General features: G+C 34.7%; 1 protein-coding gene across 3 annotated transcripts; it reads left to right on the top strand.

Moving 5' to 3' along the window:
* The first annotated feature begins 2,534 nt into the window (after positions 1-2,534).
* Positions 2,535-18,961, top strand: LOC122029448 (replication factor C subunit 1-like). 3 transcript variants are annotated; one of them, XM_042588434.1, is made up of 23 exons: positions 2,535-2,745; positions 2,860-2,899; positions 3,012-3,125; positions 3,490-3,990; positions 4,073-4,140; positions 4,857-4,932; positions 5,008-5,069; positions 5,156-5,301; positions 7,122-7,285; positions 7,363-7,551; positions 7,674-7,795; positions 7,872-8,079; positions 8,243-8,296; positions 8,532-8,701; positions 10,767-10,857; positions 13,835-14,016; positions 14,137-14,176; positions 15,602-15,726; positions 17,143-17,215; positions 17,307-17,399; positions 17,850-18,093; positions 18,363-18,431; positions 18,550-18,961. In XM_042588434.1, the coding sequence occupies exons 2-23, from the start codon at positions 2,897-2,899 to the stop codon at positions 18,681-18,683; spliced, it is 2,928 nt and encodes a 975-aa protein (XP_042444368.1). In that variant the 5' UTR covers positions 2,535-2,745; positions 2,860-2,896; the 3' UTR covers positions 18,684-18,961. The 3 variants fall into 3 exon arrangements, with proteins under 3 accessions (XP_042444368.1, XP_042444369.1, XP_042444367.1); XM_042588435.1 differs by having other exon boundaries at positions 2,535-2,760; positions 3,502-3,990; XM_042588433.1 differs by having other exon boundaries at positions 2,535-2,760.
* The last annotated feature ends 362 nt before the right edge of the window (positions 18,962-19,323 follow it).

Genomic DNA, 19,323 nt, shown 5'->3' with positions numbered 1-19,323 from the left:
ACATCTTTTCAGGAGGCAATACATAGCTTTGAGAATGACAGGTGGACGGGTGCTATGATAGAGGAGATTGAGTCATTGCATAAGAACCAAACGTGGGATCTAGTGAAACTTCATAAAGGGGAGAAAACTATATGGTGCAAGTGGATATTCAAGAAGAAAGAAGCACTGTCAGAGGGAGAAGAAGTGAAGTTCAAGGCTTAGTTGGTAGCAAAGGGGAATTCACAGAGAAAATAGATTAACTATAAAGAAAATTTCTCTCCAGTGGTAAGATATATGTCAATTAGAGTAGTGTTGGCTTTGGTGGCACATCACAATTTGTAGCTAGAGCAAATGGATGTGAAAACGATATTTCTTCATGAAAATTTAAAATGAGCAGATTTTTATGTTATAACCTGAGGAATTTAGTCAACCCGGACAAGAGTGGTTGGTTTGCAAGTTGAAGAAATCATTCTATGAATTGAAACAATTTCCTAGGCAATGATACATATTTTTTGATTCATACATGATTCAAAACGGATATAGAAGATGTGAATATGACTGCTGCATACATGTGAATAGCCTTGAAGATGAATCACTTATTTTCTTACTACTATACGTAGATGACATGCTCATTGTTGTATAGAAGATAAAAGAGGTTGACAAATTGAAAAGACTACTGAGCAAGAAATTTGATATGAAAGGTTTGGGAGATGCCAAGAAGATTCTTGGGATGAAGATTCATAGGGATAGAGTTGTAGGGAGATTATGGTTGTCTCAATGTAATATGTGGAGAAGGTGCTGGATAGGTTCAATATGAAGAATGTAAAATCGATAAGTACACCCCTAGCACATCACGTAAAGTTATCCAATACACAGTGTACAAAGATGGATTACGAGATCCAAGAGATGTCAAAGGTTCTTTATGCTAGTGTAGTTGGTTGTCTGATGTATGCCATAGTTTTCACGAGACTATATTTGGCGCAAGCAGTTAGTATGGTAAGCAAGTTTCTCTCAAATCTTGGTCGACCATATTGAGATATAGTGAAGTGGATTTTCAGATACTTGAGAAATACAACCGATTATGACATCATGTTTAGTAGACAACTAGAAGATCCTTCAGTTGCTGGGTACGTAGATGTGGACTATGCAGGAGATTTAGATAACAAGAGGTCTACTACATGATACATGTTCATTGTGGCAAGAGGACATATTTGTTGGAAATCTATGATACAATCTATTGTTACATTGTCTACTATGGAGTTAGAGTACATGGTAGCAGCTGAAGTAACGAAGGAAGCTTTATGGCTTACATGGTTGGTCAGAGAACTGGTGTTTAGCAAGGTAGAGTCAAGTTGTTATGCGATAATCAGAGTGTTATCTATTTCACGAAGAATCATGTGTATCATGCGAGAACCAAGCATATTGATATGAAGTTTCACAAGATCAGAGAGTTAATTGCTTTCGGGAAAATTTAACTTGAGAATGTTCACATTGCAGACAATGTTGCAAACATGCTGACAAAACAGTGACCATAGAGAAGTTCAAGTATTTTTGAACTTAATACATATCTCTAGATGTTAGAGGAAGGAAGCCCAGAGGCCCCAGACTAGAAATCCAGAAGTTCAAGTATTGAGATACTCGTGTTCTTCGAAGGGGGTGAATATTCGTCAAGGTATAGATTGTTGACGAGTGTCTCATATTTAAATGAAGACCAATGCGATGGATGCTATGGAATAAAACATCTATTAAGTTTTTTCGTAATAAAATTCTATTATGATTTTATATAACAGAATTTTTTTTTATAAAAAAATTCTGTTATGATTTTACAGGGTCTGGGGTTTATGTACTATTTATAGGAATCATTGTAAATTTATTGTACAACAACCATCACAAGAATTAATGGATATGATTCGTTTGTGCAGAAAGAATTCTAATAAAGTTTTAGCCATTTTTATGGAGTAGGTATGTCGTAAACTACGATAACTCTTATTTTTCCTTGTGTTTACTCTCCTTTTGTGTGTCTTTATTTTATTGCTCCGTGTGATTTTTTTCTCTCTTCTTCTCCCATATTAGAGATTGAGAGGTGTTCGTTTTTTTTTTACAACAGTTTACAACTATAACATTTTCTTTTATGATAATCAATAGAATATGCAGCAAAAAGAATAACAAAGAAGAACGTAGGAGGATCCTTTTAATATATCAATGAGCAATGAGTATTATTTTCGGAGTTCGAGTTTGTTTAAGAAGATATTGTAACGATGTCCGATACAATTTAAGTAGAAAACATATTAAATAATTTGACAGATAAAATAAAAGAGGAAGAAGTATTTTGTATTTATGGTTTTTAAATTATAAAGACTAAAACATAATATTTTAAATTATCACGTGTCAAAAAAATAAAACTACGAGGGGAGAAAATGCAATTTAATCAGGAACAGCAAGGTCCGCAACCGACTCGTACAGTCGTACTACTTAAGCCGGTTTAGACCGCAGGGGCCTAGTAGGAAATAAATCAAAACTCGAGCTCCTAAAAGTTAATTGCCCTTAAATCTTTACCCTTCGCTTCTGCAATCCACCTGACCAGAGTCGAGACCAAGATCTCGCGGTCCGCACACGATCTGGATCTAGCGATGTCGATTGCCATTCTGCTGTCTCTTCAAGAACCCTAGTTGTTGTTTTAGACCGTCTCCACCAAATCTTGCGCCTGCTTTCGTCGTCGTTGAAAAATCCTCAAGATCAGTCGCCAGGGTCATATTCGTGTTAAAGGTCTGATCTTTAGAGGTCTGCTCTTGTTGATTTTATTTTTGTTATTATTATTTTTCGTTTGGGGGGTTTTTGTTTTCAACGTCAGATGACTTCTTTCTAACTTGATGGTTTCAGGCCTTTGAGAATTGGTGATTGGATCCCTGATAAAGAAATGGTCAGCCAAATTTTTCGTTTTTCTGTTCCTTTATCTTCTTCTAATGCCCTGGAGACATTAATTATCACTTGTTTGACATTCTGCCTTAAATTTTCTTCTTTGATCCATGAAGTCGTCCGATATAAGGAAATGGTTCATGAAGCAGCATGACAAAGGGGCTACAGCATCATCAAAGCCTGCTGTGGCTAGTCAAAAAACACCTAATTCTCCAAATACAGAGAAACCGGTAATTCGCCTTTATTTTTGGCCTTACTCTTATTAATTGGCTTGGCTTCCATTGGAGGGGTTAACAAGGATTTCAGGTCAAAGCATCAATTTTCTTTATCTAGTTTGATGCAAGGCGCTGCATCATTCTGGATTTAGAGATTTCTTTTAATTTATTAATGAAATGTTTTAGAAGTAGATATAGGGTCATTGCAGTATTCCATACTAATTTTCTGTTTATGTACTGTTTTTAACACATATCAAACTAGTGTAACTAATCTATATGTTTGATTTCCTTTGCCATTATGCTGATACACTGGAAGATTATTTTAGGATTTTTTACAACTAAAATGAGCAATTAAATTGTCTTATTTTTATTATTGAAGAATCCAGTCCAGGTAACTCAAGAAAATTCAGAGAGAAGAAAAACTAGCAAATATTTTGCACCTTCTTCTAAGGAAGTGAACCCTCAGACAATTATAAAAGAAGAAAAAGTAGCAGCCAAAACACCATCAAAAAGGAAGCCCCAAAAATCTAGTGAAGATATTGCAGAGGACTCTAAACCTACATTGCCAAAGAGGTCTAAGACAGTTGATGATGACCATGATGACTTCATGCCATCTAGTAATGTTAAGAAATCTCCTAAGCCAGACAAGAAAATGAAGAATAGCTCAGTAACTGAGATGACTAAGAGTTCTCATAAAGTTGGTGATAACCTTGATGATGAGATAAATGATAAGGATCCTGAAACTCCTGTTAAAGCTGGTGGAAGGGGCAAAGGTGGAAGAGGTTCTGGATCTATGACTGCAGGGAGAGGGAGAGGAGCTGGTAGAGGTGGGTTTATGAATTTTGGAGAGAGGAAAGATCCTCCACACAAAGGAGAGAAGGTAATTGGTAAATAATGATATTATTCCCTTTAATAAATCTATCTAGTTTCCATGCTCTAGTCTTGTTTCTCTGGTTGAGTAGGAAGTTCCAGAAGGTGCTCCTGATTGTTTAGCTGGTCAGACATTCGTCATAAGTGGCACACTTGACAGGTAATCTAGTATCATTGCAAAATTTTTTATCTAATATGACACTGCAAGTTGCATCTCTTGGCATATTTGTTTGTTTTGGATTAAGATCCTACCTAGAAATATTGTGGAGTCATAGGATCTTAAGATCCTAATGCTTAACAAAATATTTCTTGGAAAATTATATTTGGTATTTGTAATTTTATCGTATGGATTATCTTTCAATATCTAGTTTTGTTAGGTGAATTTCAAACTTGACATAATTTATGGCTAAGCATGACTAATATTATTCATGTAGGAGATATATGAACAATGCATTATAACTAGTAGGAGTTGCATTTTTATTTGGTACCCCCCTAAGATGGATGATGATCACAAAAGTTAGTAATGCTTCTTATACTCTAAGTTAAAATTGGTTATCATATATAAAAATTTTTCTTAGGTGACATGGTACGAAATGATCTACTCTGAAGTTAGCAATACTGTAATTATATATTTGATTAAGTGGAGGCTTTCAAGACTTAGATCTTAAGTAGCACTGGTGAATGGGCATATGGTTGGATCATAGTGATCATGAGATCTCTACTCAATTTAGTTCCTATTTTGTATCCAGATTTGTTTGGACCATTTTGGGCTGGAGCATCAGAAATTCGTGAAACAAATTGTGATTAACAACCATGCCTGAATTATATTATTCTTGTTCCAATTTTTTGATTCCTGATCATGGATGTATTTTTTAGTTTGGAACGTGAGGAGGCTGAAGATCTAATTAAACGCCATGGTGGTAGGATCACCAGTGCTGTCAGCAAAAAGACGGTACCCTGCAAATATTCTGCTTCTGGATTTTGTGCTTTGATTTTTGGTTTTATAATTCGCTCAACTTCTTTTTAGAGTTTTCTTTTAGCTGATGAGGATGTTGGTGGGAGGAAATCTTCAAAAGCCAAGGAGCTAGGGTATGTCATACCAGCATTGCCCATCTGGATATACTATCTACCTGCTCGTCAAATTCCTTCACTCATCAATAATTTATTCTTGGCAGTATCCCATTTCTCACTGAGGATGGATTATTTGATATGATTCGGAAGTCGAAGCCTGCTAAAACACCAAAGAAGGAAGAGCAAAATAAGAAAACCTCAGAAAAGATGCACATCCTTTATACTACAAGTAGCCCTAGCAAAGTAAAACGTACGTTCATATACCATCTCATAATTTTCTGCATTGGCGAGGTGACATTGGTTTACCTAGTATTTGTTTTAATGTTATGATATCTTAAGATTGAAGAGACTTTCTTTTCCTCTTCAATAATGCCCAGTGCAGCTCTTAATCTTCTAAGAAAGAATTTAACCCTGAACTAAAATCTTGTATTTGCTAAAGCACATATGGTGCTTAAATCTTGTATGAATTCTACACTTTTACCAATAGACTCTTTGCAGTTATTTCTTTTGTCATTACAAGAGCATTTCCAGTGTTATTTTGAAAAAAAATTGTAAGATCATTATCTCCAGTCCTGTATTGTTGAGGCAAAAGCATAATTAGCCTGGTTATATCTTTTATACTTAAGCTTCATTTGAGAATTATACCAACCCTATATACTAAGGGAGATCCATTATATTCTAACATCATATTCTGCCTTTTCAAATTATGTGTAGTTAATCTCAATTTAATTTTATCTAATTGTCTTTATATTCATTTCATTTAAGTGTATTGTTTACTTTATTTTTCCCGTGTGATAATTATATCTTTCATGTGATCAGATGGCATGTGTGTTAATTTCATTCAGAACAATATATATTCTGTGATATTCCACAAAATTTCCTTTCTTATTCTTAAGCAAGTCCTGGAGAGGACTTAGTTGATCATGATTCATGGTTCCTTTTTTTTTGTTTTGGTTTTGGTTTTGGTTTGCTTTGAGAAAGATATCCTCTGATTCGTTTTCTACTGCTTCTTTTCTGATTGAGATATATGGATCCATGTGTCTATATAGATCCAATTCATGGATTAATAGAAAATGTGCAAAAGCTCTATTTGCCTTTGCCATTCTATGAGTCTCTTCCTCTTTGCATATGACATCACCTCTCCCTTTGGCAACATCTACTAGTTTGAAACTTAATTTGAAAGCCATATTTCTACTTGGATGGTTTCCCGAGGCCCCTAATGACTAAACAATGACAAGTTCTTTTCCTTATGTAGAACCCATTTCAATAGGAATTCGATGAGTTCATTCGCTTAAGAAGGTCCAAGTCAAGTTGCAATTTAACATTTCTTGTTCAAATTTTTATTGTAATTCAACATCAAATAAACTGACTCATTCTCTATAGCATTTCAACCCATGGCACCTGGTTTTGAAGACCTGCGTTCTACCAAATTGGATTAAGAGCACTTTCTTATGCTTATGATAGGGGATATGACTGTACTGTAAAGAAAAAAAAATTTCTACCTCAATGCATCTTGCATACATATAGTATAAAAAACCAAAAAAAATTTGTATAATTGCAATCTCTCTCAATTAATTCTCATTACTATATATAGGAAAAGTAATAAGTAGAGATGGCTGGCGTGACATTTTATATCCAAACAAACACTACCAAGCTGCAATAGATTCCTTTTTTTTTCAAATTGTTGTGCAGTCCCATTCTACAAGTGCCCTTTGTTTTCCATATTGCCAGACACATTTGAGAGTAACAAATGTTTGGGAGTTCTTGTATTCAATCCTTTTCCTTGTTATTGCTGGATATCTTGTTTGTATACATCCTCTCTCTGTTTCCGAACATCTTGTGAGTTAGAAAAGATCAGACCTGTTCTATCACACATGATTGAGCAGCGAAAACTTTTAGATAGCTATTTTATATCTGAATTTGAGCTGAATTCTTTTGGTTAAAGAATATCTTTCTAGTTGCTATGCAACATTTAGGAGATTTTAAATATGACTTTTTTGCTTCTGGTGGCAAGATGTTAAAATTTTCTTCCTTAAAATGATATAACTGAATTCATTCATCACTTCTCAGATGATCAAGCTAGTGCTCTAGGAAGAAAAGAAGTTGCAAAAGGTGTTAAACCATGCATCTACCCTGATAAACGAAAAACTAAATCTGGTGTTCAGAGTCCATTGACGTGGACTGATAAATATCGCCCGAAGGTTCCAGCTGACATCATTGGCAATCAGTCAATTGTATGGATCTTTTTTTTTCCTTCTCTCTTCTTCCTTTTTTTTTGTACAATAACCTTGAACTTTTGTACTATTTACAGGTTAAACAACTTCATGACTGGTTAATGCACTGGGATGATCAATTTTTGCATGCTGGTCAAAAGGTAAAAGGAAAAAAACTATCAGACTCTGGATCTAAAAAAGCTGTTCTTCTAAGTGGATCACCTGGAATTGGTAAAAGCACTTCTGCAAAGTTGGTTAGTCAGATGCTTGGTTTCCAGGCTGTTGAGGTGCTTGCACTATCTTTCTTGTATTCTGAAAAAAGAATTCTGATAGTAATTAAGAAAATCTGGTTAAGTTTGACTAATTACCATATTTTCATGTTAATTTTTATTATTATTTTCTTTTCCAGGTTAATGCAAGTGATAGTCGTGGTAAGGCAGACACCAAAATCGTTAAAGGAGTTGGTGGTAATACATCAAATTCTATCAAAGAACTTGTTAGCAATGTGGCTTTGGATTCTGGCCTAGATTGGTGAGTCATAGATTGGTTATATTTAGACAAAGACACAAAGTTTCACTTGCTACAGGTTTTTTGTTTGAAATAACAGGTCAAAGCCACCAAAATCTGTGTTAATCATGGATGAGGTTGATGGCATGTCTGCTGGAGATAGAGGGGGAGTGGCTGATCTTATTGCTAGCATAAAGATCTCCAAGATTCCTATCATTTGCATCTGCAATGATCGTTACAGTCAAAAGCTAAAGAGTCTTGTCAATTATTGCTTGGCACTCAACTTCAGGAAACCTACCAAACAACAGGTACATGCATGTACATTTGCCATTGACATACTGAAACAAAACCAAAAGTACACAAGCTATTGTCAAATTAATTGCGACACTGCCAAATAATATTCAGAATCGTAACACTGGTCTTACATGTATTTATCTGGAGAAATGTGCATTTGATTTCTCATTTAAACAGATGGCTAAAAGGTTGAAGCAAATTGCAGATGCTGAAGGCCTCCAAATTAACGAGGTAGTTTTTAGTATTCTTTAACAATTCATTTGTCTTAATACTAAACAAGTTACAAGAAACCATTTAAAGATGGAATGGAATGCAAACTATGTGCAGAAAGGTTTGCTTATGCTCCAGTGTTCCTCATTGTTTCATAATATTGCTACCTAATACTGGGTTGTACCTGCTCTCTGTAAATTTGATTTTGCACGATCCTTAGCGCATCTCTCTTTACATTTGCTTTTCAACATGATAGATTGCTCTCGAAGAACTTGCAGAAAGAGTAAGTGGAGATATGCGTATGGCAATAAATCAATTGCAGTACATGAGCATCTCTCAGTTGGTAATCAATTATGATGATATAAGAAAGCGCCTTCTTAGTAGTGCAAAAGATGAAGATATTTCTCCCTTTACAGCTGTTGACAAGTATGCAACTTCCAAAATTTTCTTTCAGTGAAACCAGTTTCATCTGTCTATGGGGTCTCTAATTCATTCTTTTAGCTCATGCTTGTTTTTCTTTCCAATAACTATTTCAATTGTCTCCTCTATATCAAGTGTTGAAATTTCAGGCTGTGCTGGTGGCATGGCTGAAATGGTTAGGCATAATACTTGGTATTGTTGGCACAAGTCAAATGCTACTATGCTACGAGCTTATATTGATCGTACTGGACAGAATTCATATTGTCTCCCCTTGTATCAGTTGGTGCTAATCCATGAATTTGATTCAGAGACATTATGGAAGCGGTGGTAGGAGTCAGAAAAGTAGATGTTGAGAGATTGGGCAAGCAAAGGGTAGAGTTTTACGACTGGCAGTGTCATTCATCATGAGCATCCATTGATGATTGTCCCAGATTGGGGAGAAAGATGAGTTAAGTGGGAGAAATCAGGAATTGAGGGGTGGAGGTGATTAATTGTGGTGGGGTGGGTAAGGTAAGCTATACATATGAAATTAATTAAAAGTAGTTTTCATAACAAAGGTGGTGGGTTGGGTAATTAATTATTAATATATTACTGGTAATTGCAATGTGTATTTCTTATGTTTTAAAGTTATAACTAATGAAAAAAACGTTTTGGGAAGGAGGAGAAGGGATTGGATAATCAAGTTACAAAGTCACAGTCATAAAGTTATAATTTATTAAAAATAAAATTTTAGGAGGAAGGAGAAGAATGGAGTTGTGTATTTAATATAGTTATGCTATTAATTATATTTATTATAAATTATAAATTTATAATTAAAAGGATTTTTTAATATGCATCAGGTGTTCTTGGGAAGTGTTAGTAAATGTATTTTGATTTTAATTTTTAATTAAAATGTAAAACCATAATTGATTAATCATAATATATTTGAAAATTATAATTTTATCTATAATAAGTTTTGTGATTTTAACTTAATGTCATGTGATTTTATAAGTTACTGATTTATTTTGTTATAAAACCTTGGACTTATTAGTTTTAAAGTTAAATAATTATAATTCTGTTGTTTAGTTAATTAATTTGATTTAAGATCTGCTATTAGTTCTGTTTTTTACAATTAGTTGTATGAATTTTTTGTTGTCACGTGTTACTTTAAAATTTCTGTTTGATCGGCTTTCTAATTGCTATCTTTTTGGAGCTAAACAACTCAAGTTGAAGATGATTGTAAGGTTAAAACTCATTTGACCTCATGTTGGCATGGTCTTGTACTGACCCACTATTTATCATTCCGAGAGACCAAAACACTAATATAAAGCAATACTTTAAACGTTGCTTTATATATATTTTTGTTTAGATGATCAGCTTTTAAACTTCATTCTTTCATAATTGGATGTTCATCAGATTGTGATGATCATTTGAGAGTTTTTATCTTGTTGACATCAGATTGACCTTTTAGCTCTTGACCTGAGCTTAAGTTTGAATAATCCAACTTAAGTTGTAGAAATTAAATGATCATAAACAGCTGTACTAGATTGTTTTTTGAAGAAAAAACAAACTCTTTGAATAGATTGAGGCTGTTTGATCCTTATAAGAGGATAAATAGTTCTTTAGTTTCACTGAATGCTTTCTTTAATTATATCATTTCAATGCTGTTTTTTTAATGTATTAGGATGGATAATGGATATTTAGGTTTATTTCTTGTAGAACAATCTTCTAGGTTCTTTTGGTTTTTTTCTTGTGTAACCGATGCATTTACTATCTGGTACTTTCTAGGTTCTAATTTTACAGTGCATTTTGCTCATATGTTGCTCATCCTGTTTCTGATGGAGTCAATTCTCAAACTGAAACTGACTGAAGAGGAAATTTCGTTGTAACATGCATATGCTATTCTTAGTTTGCTCTAACAATTTAGTTAGATGTTGTATAATCTCGAGTTAACTTCTAGTAGCATAGTTTTTAATAACAATAGTGTATCAGTTGTGGAATTGTCTGTTGTGATTTTGATTTCATATGGATGCAATGGAACTTTAGATATTTTATTTCATAATGTTTTCCAACTTTTCAATTTTTGTTGTAGGCTCTTTGGTTTCAATGGAGGGAAGTTGCGGATGGATGAGAGAATTGATTTAAGCATGAGTGATCCTGACTTAGTTCCCCTTATTGTTCAGGTTTTCCATCTCTTCTCAATTTTCTGTTGCTTCTATGTTTGCATCAATGCAGACATTTTTCTTAGCTTCAGTTGGTTATGCAGATTTGACATTTGCAACTATCAGTGTCATCTGTTAAACCCAAGGCATATTATTTTCATTCTCTTTAGGTCAGTGTTAAGTGAAAATGGATGTATGGTTTCCTAGGAAGGTTAAAATAAAAAATTTTTATCCTGGAGCAAGGAACTGAGAAAAAAATTGTTTAAATGATACAAACATATTCAAAGATGACAATCTAAAGTTAGTTTAGTTAAGGTGACTGTGGGAGATGTAACACGTGGAGTAAGATTAATGAAAATTCTAATTAATGTAAGAAAAGTGATTTAAATGGTTTGAATGTTACTAGTGCATTAGTCTTTCATAGAGTTTGATAAAGAGGTATAAGATTTGTGTGCTTGACTCTTAAACAATTGGGATAAATACGGCTCGGATGATTGTGATGGTAGATCAGAAAAAATAAGCCACCATTGTCTCTATTGATAGGATTATCAATTATAAAAAAACATGAATGATGATGCTATCAGTTCTAATGTCCTTTTCACTCTTCCACTTATCACTTGAGGTGATTTGAATGTTTATAGGTATACATTTAAAGTAACACAACAAATATACATCAAGAATAACAAACCTTGGGCCTAAACAATAAACTCAATTTCTTTTGATAATTAGAGGGAGCCTTGACGCAATGGTAAAATTATTGCGTGTGACCTGGACATCACGGGTTCGAGTCGCGGAAACAATCTCTTGCAATGCAAGGTAAGACCGTGTACAATACACCCTTCCCCGGGACTCTGCATTAGCTGAAGCTTTGTGCACCGAGTTGCCCTTTTAATTAGTGACCAAGATCATCTGCTCCTGCCCTCACTTGTAGTGGTTCCTTGGATAGGGTATACTTGGAATCTCGTGTTAGGGCATATTGTCATGACCTGAGTGAGCTCTTTCCCATTGCTAGATTTTCTTGTCCACGACATGATAGTTCAATTGGATGCGCTTCCTTGGGACTTCATATTGGCGGGAGTTTCGTGCACCGAACTATCCTTTTAATTACGGACAAAGATTATCTGCTCCTGCCCTCACTTGCAGTGGTTCCTTGGATAGGTATACTTGGAATCTCGTGTCAGGGCATATTGTCATGACTTGAGTGAGCTCTTTCCCATTGCTTGGATTTGCCTTGTCCATGACATGATAGTTCAATTTTGGCCCCTTGACTTGAAGTGGCCTCGTCTTCGACATGATAGTTCCATTGGCACTTCCCTTGTGTTAGTCAAAGGGTAAGTCCCAAGTTGCTAGACAACACTTGTAAGCCAACTGCACGCCATTCTATAAGAGCTTTACAATAATAAAGAACAAGAAGTTATTATCAGAGGAACACTCAACTGCATGTCTACAAGAATTCAAGTTAAGAAAGACAAATATTGAACGTAACATAAAGTTCAGAAACATAAAGTAAGTAAGCACGAAGCTCTAAAATTATGTGGACTCCAAGTCAATGGTAGTCACATCTCACAAAACCCAATAGCACGTATAAGCTCTAAAATTATGTGGACTCCAAATCAACACCTCTAGTAACATTTGATTGATCCAAAGGTAAATTGAAAGGGAGATTTGTTTCTAAAATTTCTAGGAGAGTCTTCCAAGAGCCATCCAAGATACAAACAAGATGATGTAAAGAAAAGCTATGCATATACTACAATTAAAGTTATCAATTAAGGGATGACAATCTTTCTCTCTGCTTAGGAAGCTTGACTCAAATATCTCTATTAACTGTAGTAGTTATATTGGTGACTAGGATAAGAAAACTCAATTTTAATGGTTCATATCAACATAAAGTCAGCAATCTGATCTGGAGATGTTTTACTCTTCAGCTGGGTGTTGACAATGCCCAACAGTTATGAGTGCAGTATCATGAGGTCTCATGTGATAATTAAATATTGCCAGACCCAAGTGTCACAGATCCATCCTTAGAGCCACAAGGTCCTACAAGTGATTCCCTTAATATGTTATGATTCATTATATCCATCACAAGCATACTATCATGTTTTTAGCAGATATTTTGTCCCTCTACTACATATGTATGCATGTCTGTACAATAACTAAATTCATGATTGATAATAACTAATAAGGTATGTTCCAAAAAATGAATACTTTAGCATGAGATAAATAAGGCTGGAAAAAGTAACATGGCATGTACATACACATGAAGTGTCATGGATTGCATAATTGGTTCACTAATATTAGTTCAGTGAGGAATGGTGATATGATGTATACCAACATACAACCCAAAATAGCTTAATTGTAATTGTTAATTTTTTTTCCATTACTGCAATACAGTTTCATGGATTTCATAGAATCCTAGGGTTTATAGTGGTTCAAGAGGTTGCAATAGGTATCCGACTAAGTTTTGTCACAATCTTGCTGGATTTCTGATAAGCTAAGAACCAAGATGGGGGCAAAGGAAACATTCACTTTGAAAAATTAGAAACATCCAATCTACCTCACAAGCTTTGAGAACATTATTAGCATAATTGCAATAGATTATTTTTGTAGGTTTCAGTATGACCCTTATCAAGGCTTTATGTTAACAAAAACAAACTAGGCAGTTTTGTGTGTTAGGACCCTATACTAGCAACAAACACTCTCTGAAAAGAAGTAAACATTATAACTAAATTTGCAGTTGAATATTTTATTAGTTTTCAGTACATTTGTGTTTTGTGACCTGCATTTTGGGCAAACTGATTCATGAGTCATGCATACTATTCATTTTGATAATTCTGTGGTAGTTACTCATTTCTAGTTGTTATTAAACTTTTTGAAAAATAGTTTTCTTCCAAATGTTATAACATTCTGTAGAAATAGTTACTAAATAAGTGGCATGATATTTTCTGAAGGCTGCATAATTTAGCTCTAAGGCCATTTTTTTTCTTTTTTAAAATGCCAGGAAAATTATGTCAATTATCGGCCAAGTTCTATTGGCAGGGATGACAATGGTGTTAAAAGGATGAATTTGCTTGCACTGGCAGCTGAATCTATTGGGGATGGGGATATATTCAATGTTCAAATAAGAAGATACCGCCAGTGGCAGCTGTCACAATCTAGTTCATTTGCATCGTGTATAATTCCGTATGTCAGACAACTAAACTATAATATTTGTTCTTGTTTGTGTTGCTGGATTTTTTACATAGGATAAAAAAATCTGTGGGTTCTTATTTTTTGTCTACATGTTTCTTAAATTTTTTCCAGTGCGGCTCTCATGCATGGGCAGCGGGAGACCCTTGAGCCGGTAATTATGTTTTGTGTTGATTCAACTGTAAACCTGTGTATGGGAATGCAAGTTCCTCTGAAAAAAATCAGCTATAATTTCTTTAAGCCCCTCTTTTTACTTGATTTTTCTGATAGTTTTTAGTGCCAATATGCTTAGTTTTATTGAGATTCTTCTTAGAGATATGTTATTGAGATTCTTCTTAATCTTGGCTTGTGTCTAGTAATGTTTTGTTTCATTCTGGTTATTATTCAACTATCCTATTGCTGACCATACTTTGCTTTTGATTATGGACATGTGTTTCGTGCTATTAAGTGAAACCTATGAATTTGTACGCTCAATTTGTCCCCGCCGTTTACCTACATCTGAATAGCAATCTCACATGCTAAGTTTAAGAAAAAATCATCTATCTGAAAACAAGGTAGATGATAATCTTTGTTGGGTTTGGGCTAATGTATGTCAGTTTTATTTTCTGAAGTTATGAAGGTCAGGTAATATGTGGGTGAAAATTTTTTTGTTTCAGTTTTTCTTTTTCTTTTTGATATAATTTACTTGACATGGATGCTTGATTCTGTCAAAATATGGGGAATGCAAAGATTGAAATTGCCTTGTGCCTTTTGACATGGGGTGACATATATTCTTTTCATTAGCCCGTTGAGGTCAAAATCGGCTGAGAGGACTTGGCGCCTAAAACAATCGCAATTAGTCAGCTAAGCTAGAGAACACATTTCATATTTCATTCTGTTCTAGCCTAAACTAAATACCCAATGCATCTCATCTTTGGTTGCTATGACGTTTATAATGGGAGGGGAATTATACATTGGGGCCATGTTTTCAGTAGTGATGGAGCTTGATGGGGGCCAATATATTTGAAGTCAACAACAGTGTAAGATCAATGAAACAGAACCTAGTATGTGCTGCCACCTTTTATCTCTCTTTTTTTTTTATCCTCTACTTATTCTCCTGCCTTTTTCTCTTTTTCTTCCCTCCCCTTCTTCCTGCTAGTCAGTGCCAACCAGCACTATCCCAAACACACATGGTACCTCAGTTAGGATGACACCAACTCGTTTTGGCCAGACATTGAAACACTGACAAGGAATGAGACTTTGGTGCTGAAGAGGATGAGGTCCTCATTCACATGTTTTTGTTGGTACAGTTTTAACCTTCTGGATTGGTTGTCTTTAACACAGTGATAGCTGATAACAGTTTATAATTATGCAAACAGTTGTTGCAATCTACAATACTGGGAGTGCTTCTCTCCTAATCTAGCTTACTGGGAAGGTTGATTAAATAATTATGATAATGCCAAATAATTCTACTATATCTGAGATATGATCAAAAGGTGCAGTATCTCTTCTCCATGCTGTTAATGCTTGTTTCTGTTCTCCCTTCCTGCTTTTGGTTGTTGAGTAGTGCTAAAATTTGAATGTATACTAACATCTACAGGGAGAGCGTAACTTCAACAGATTTGGTGGATGGCTAGGTAAAAATTCAACAACGGGAAAGAATTTGAGACTTCTGGATGATGTTCATTTGCACTTTCTTTCATCCCAAGAAGCTAGGTTGGATAGGTAATCATGACACTATCTTGCATCATGATTTTCCAACATCAAGTTCCTGTTTTGTATATTCTTCAGGTTGTTGACCGACACTCATACTCGCTAAATTTGTGGACTTTAGTATCAAATTTGTACCTTATCTTTGGAAGAGAAATTTATTATGTTTCTATATCCCATAAAAAAAATTGACATACTATCTATCGCACTAGTGATCAATTTGGAGTTGCGTCAGACAAATCAGATATCTTGTCCTACTATGGCAGCAGATACAAATTACTTGTTATAAATTGTTAAAATGCCATCAGTGATCGTTTTTATGCTTTTCAAGGCTATTATTTTGTTTACTCAGTCATCCAGGAATTAATCTAATTAGTATAACAATATTCCTTTTAGAAGAAAAGAGTGAAAATTCAATCAGTTTTTATAGATGGATTACAATAACCATACACAAGTATTTTTCCCTAGTTTCATTATGTGATTATTCCTAATTTCCATCTTTGCTTTCAACTTAGTGTAGAGTAGCATCCTTGATATCCGTGTACTTTTTATGATTGTCACAGATATATGGATAATGTCAAGTTTGTGGTTTATCCTATACAATAGAAATTAAGAGATGCTTGCATCTCCCCTGATTTAACTTTTCAATGACTTGTTGACTGATTGCTTAAAGCTTTCAACCATACATTTGATCATGATAATCTGCTGTGTGACTTGGTGTTGCATTTATACTTGCTATCCAGCATTAGCAGAACGTCTGGATATACCTTAATGCAGTCGCGTATGTGTTTTTTTAATTAAAAATCATTCAAAATAATCCTTTTCTTAAGGAACATAAGTTTTCTTTTAAGGAACAAAATTTAAGAAAACCCTTATGAAGAATGTTTTACATTAAGGTACAGAGTTAAAACAAATTCTATGCTTCCAAGACAGCGTTAAAACAAATTCTATGCTTCCAAGACAGCGTTAAAACAAATTCTATGCTTCCAAGACAGCGTTAAAACAAATTCTATGCTTCCAAGACAGCAAATAGTAAAATATTTAGTGCTCAAATGCCAACCGGTATTGTGCAAATTTTAAAATTTTCATTCTCATTTTGTTAATTGCATTAAACTGAGCATAAACTAAAACATTTAGCTTCATTATGGATAGTCCTTTCTGCGTTACTAATTAGGATCAAATTCAACAAATTAACTTTATCTAAGACAGCCAGTTGGATATTAAATTAATATGTGACCACATATGGGCTATATGGCTCTCACTTCTAATTTGATTGCATGTGAATTTGGATTCATCATGTTAGGGCATACCATATGATGAATCTTTCCATATGAATGTGTGCACTTACTGTTATCAAAGATACTGTCTTTTTTATCTGGCAGTCATAATATCCTAATGCGTAATCTTTTACTTAAACACTTGAACTGTCAGGGAAACATTGCGGCTTGAATATTTTACTCTTCTGTTGAAGCAGCTTACAGATCCTCTTAAAGTGATGTCTAAGGTTTTACTCATTTCCTTCCATATGTCTCATCAGAGGGCATTAAGGAGTTGGAATAATTTCAAGTTTCATTTTTACTCGGAAACACTTTCAGGAAGTTGCTGTTCAGAAAGTTGTAGAATTCATGGATGCTTATTCTTTAAATCAAGAGGATTTTGATACAATTGTGGAGCTATCAAAGTTTAAGGTTTGTTTGGACCATATGTATCTCTGCAACTTCCACTTGATAATAATCAAATAATTCATTTTAAAAATATTTTTTTACCAATTTTTATTACTCAAACCAATCTGGTTTCAAAATGTTTATCTTCTATCTAATCTAATGGCTGTCATACAAGGAGATAGAGAGAATTTGACTTCACATGGTAAGCGACTTGTTTCTTTTCTAAAAGTTGCAACACCCAATTACATATCACACTACTGTAGGCTTTATGCCTCCTGCAAAGACCTTTCTATATATATATATATATATATATAATTAAGGGAAAACACATATATTACTGTGATTTTAGGATATTTTTGTGTGTGGTCTTTGCAGTTAAAGAATAAGATTTCAAAACTAGCGGTGCACTTATGATGCATAGCTTTCCAAAAACCATTCTTGAATAAGGTTTTCTCAACTTTGAGTTAAATGCAGGGGCATCCTAATCCAATGGATGACATTCAACCAGCTGTAAAATCTGCACTGACCAAAGCATACAAGAAAGGAAGTGACTCCCGGGTTGTGCGTTCAGCAGATTTGATTGTTCTTCCTGGCTTGAAGAAAGCTCCCAAAAAACGCATAGCAGCAATCTTGGAACCTGTGGGCAATGGTTTAGCGGAAGAGAATGAAGAAGCTGTAGAGGACAATGAGGAAGAGAATTCTGATGCGGAAGATGCTGGTAAGAAACTTACCCTTTTCCTTCTACACCATTTATTTTGCCATTTTGTGGTGAATCATACTTGGAGATTCTTGATTTTAAATAGTTTAAAATATATAATACAAAATGGAATAATCGTATGTAATGTTTTTGCCAACATCTTTTAGATGCTTGTTATTATATCAATCTTGGTTTGCTATTTTTTTTCGGTGCATTCCTTCAATTTTCTGTTCATGTGGTTTTGCATATTTCAGTCTCTCTTATCAATTCGATTCTTATTTTGTTTCCAGATGATCTTGCTGTTAGCATTGAGACAGAGCAGAAACCGCAGCTTGATCTTCTAAGCAATAAACCAAAAGGTCTATTTATATCTATATCAACATATTTCATGGAACTAACTAAACACACCCCTTCCCCTGTCTGTGGCTCATTCCTTTCTCAAATCCTGATTTCTAGTCTTCTTTTTACTGACCTCAGGAATGCAAGTGCAGCTCGATTTGAAGAGCAACGGGAAGTCAAACGCGAAGAAGACACCTGCTAGCAAATCAAGGAGTTCAGGGTCTACTGAGAAGCAGGCACAAGGTTCTGGAGGTAGAAAGAGGAAGAGATGAAAAATGATCTGCCTATGTTTGGCCTGGTCGGACCTTCGAGTTTTGGATGTGTATAGAAGTTGTTAGATCAAACCAACAAACTACTTTTAACATTTTCCCAGCAGTAGGCTATGGTTATGTTGCCCTTGGATTAATAACTTGTTCACATCTTTTTTACTTCCATAACTACTACCGCCCAATGTTTTAATAGGCTGTATGCCTTCATGTTATTCATTGAACTTGTGAAAATTTGCGCTTACTGAATCAAGCAAGAAATTAACGATTACAACTTTAGTCAATTCGATTTTATAATCTCGGGCAAAGTCTGCATCTTTCGGTTATTTTGGAAATAGAACTTTCTAGCACATCGGTGTTGTTATAATGAGATTTGGGGTTTAAATTTCAGCAAAGTCGAGATAAATATTTCTTTTATATGTTAGTTATTATTTCAAAGGCTAGTAGTCCATGATTTATGTTCTTTGTGTTAGCTCTAAGACAGATTGACGGGGACGCTGGGTGAACGTATTCATCATTTATTCATTGGCCACCGCTGCCGCCGCCAAATCCCTCCATCGTTCCGCCGCATTACCGGATATCTCTTCCTTCCTCCCCTTCTCCGCTTCCTCTTTTTCCTGTCGACTGTCGTGCCTCTCCTTCCGGT

The sequence above is a fragment of the Zingiber officinale genome, chromosome 10B, assembly GCF_018446385.1.
Source record: "Zingiber officinale cultivar Zhangliang chromosome 10B, Zo_v1.1, whole genome shotgun sequence".
NCBI classification, from domain to species: domain Eukaryota; kingdom Viridiplantae; phylum Streptophyta; class Magnoliopsida; order Zingiberales; family Zingiberaceae; genus Zingiber; species Zingiber officinale.
Note: the sequence above shows the minus strand (reverse complement) of the source record. Positions and strands in the feature narration are given on the sequence as shown.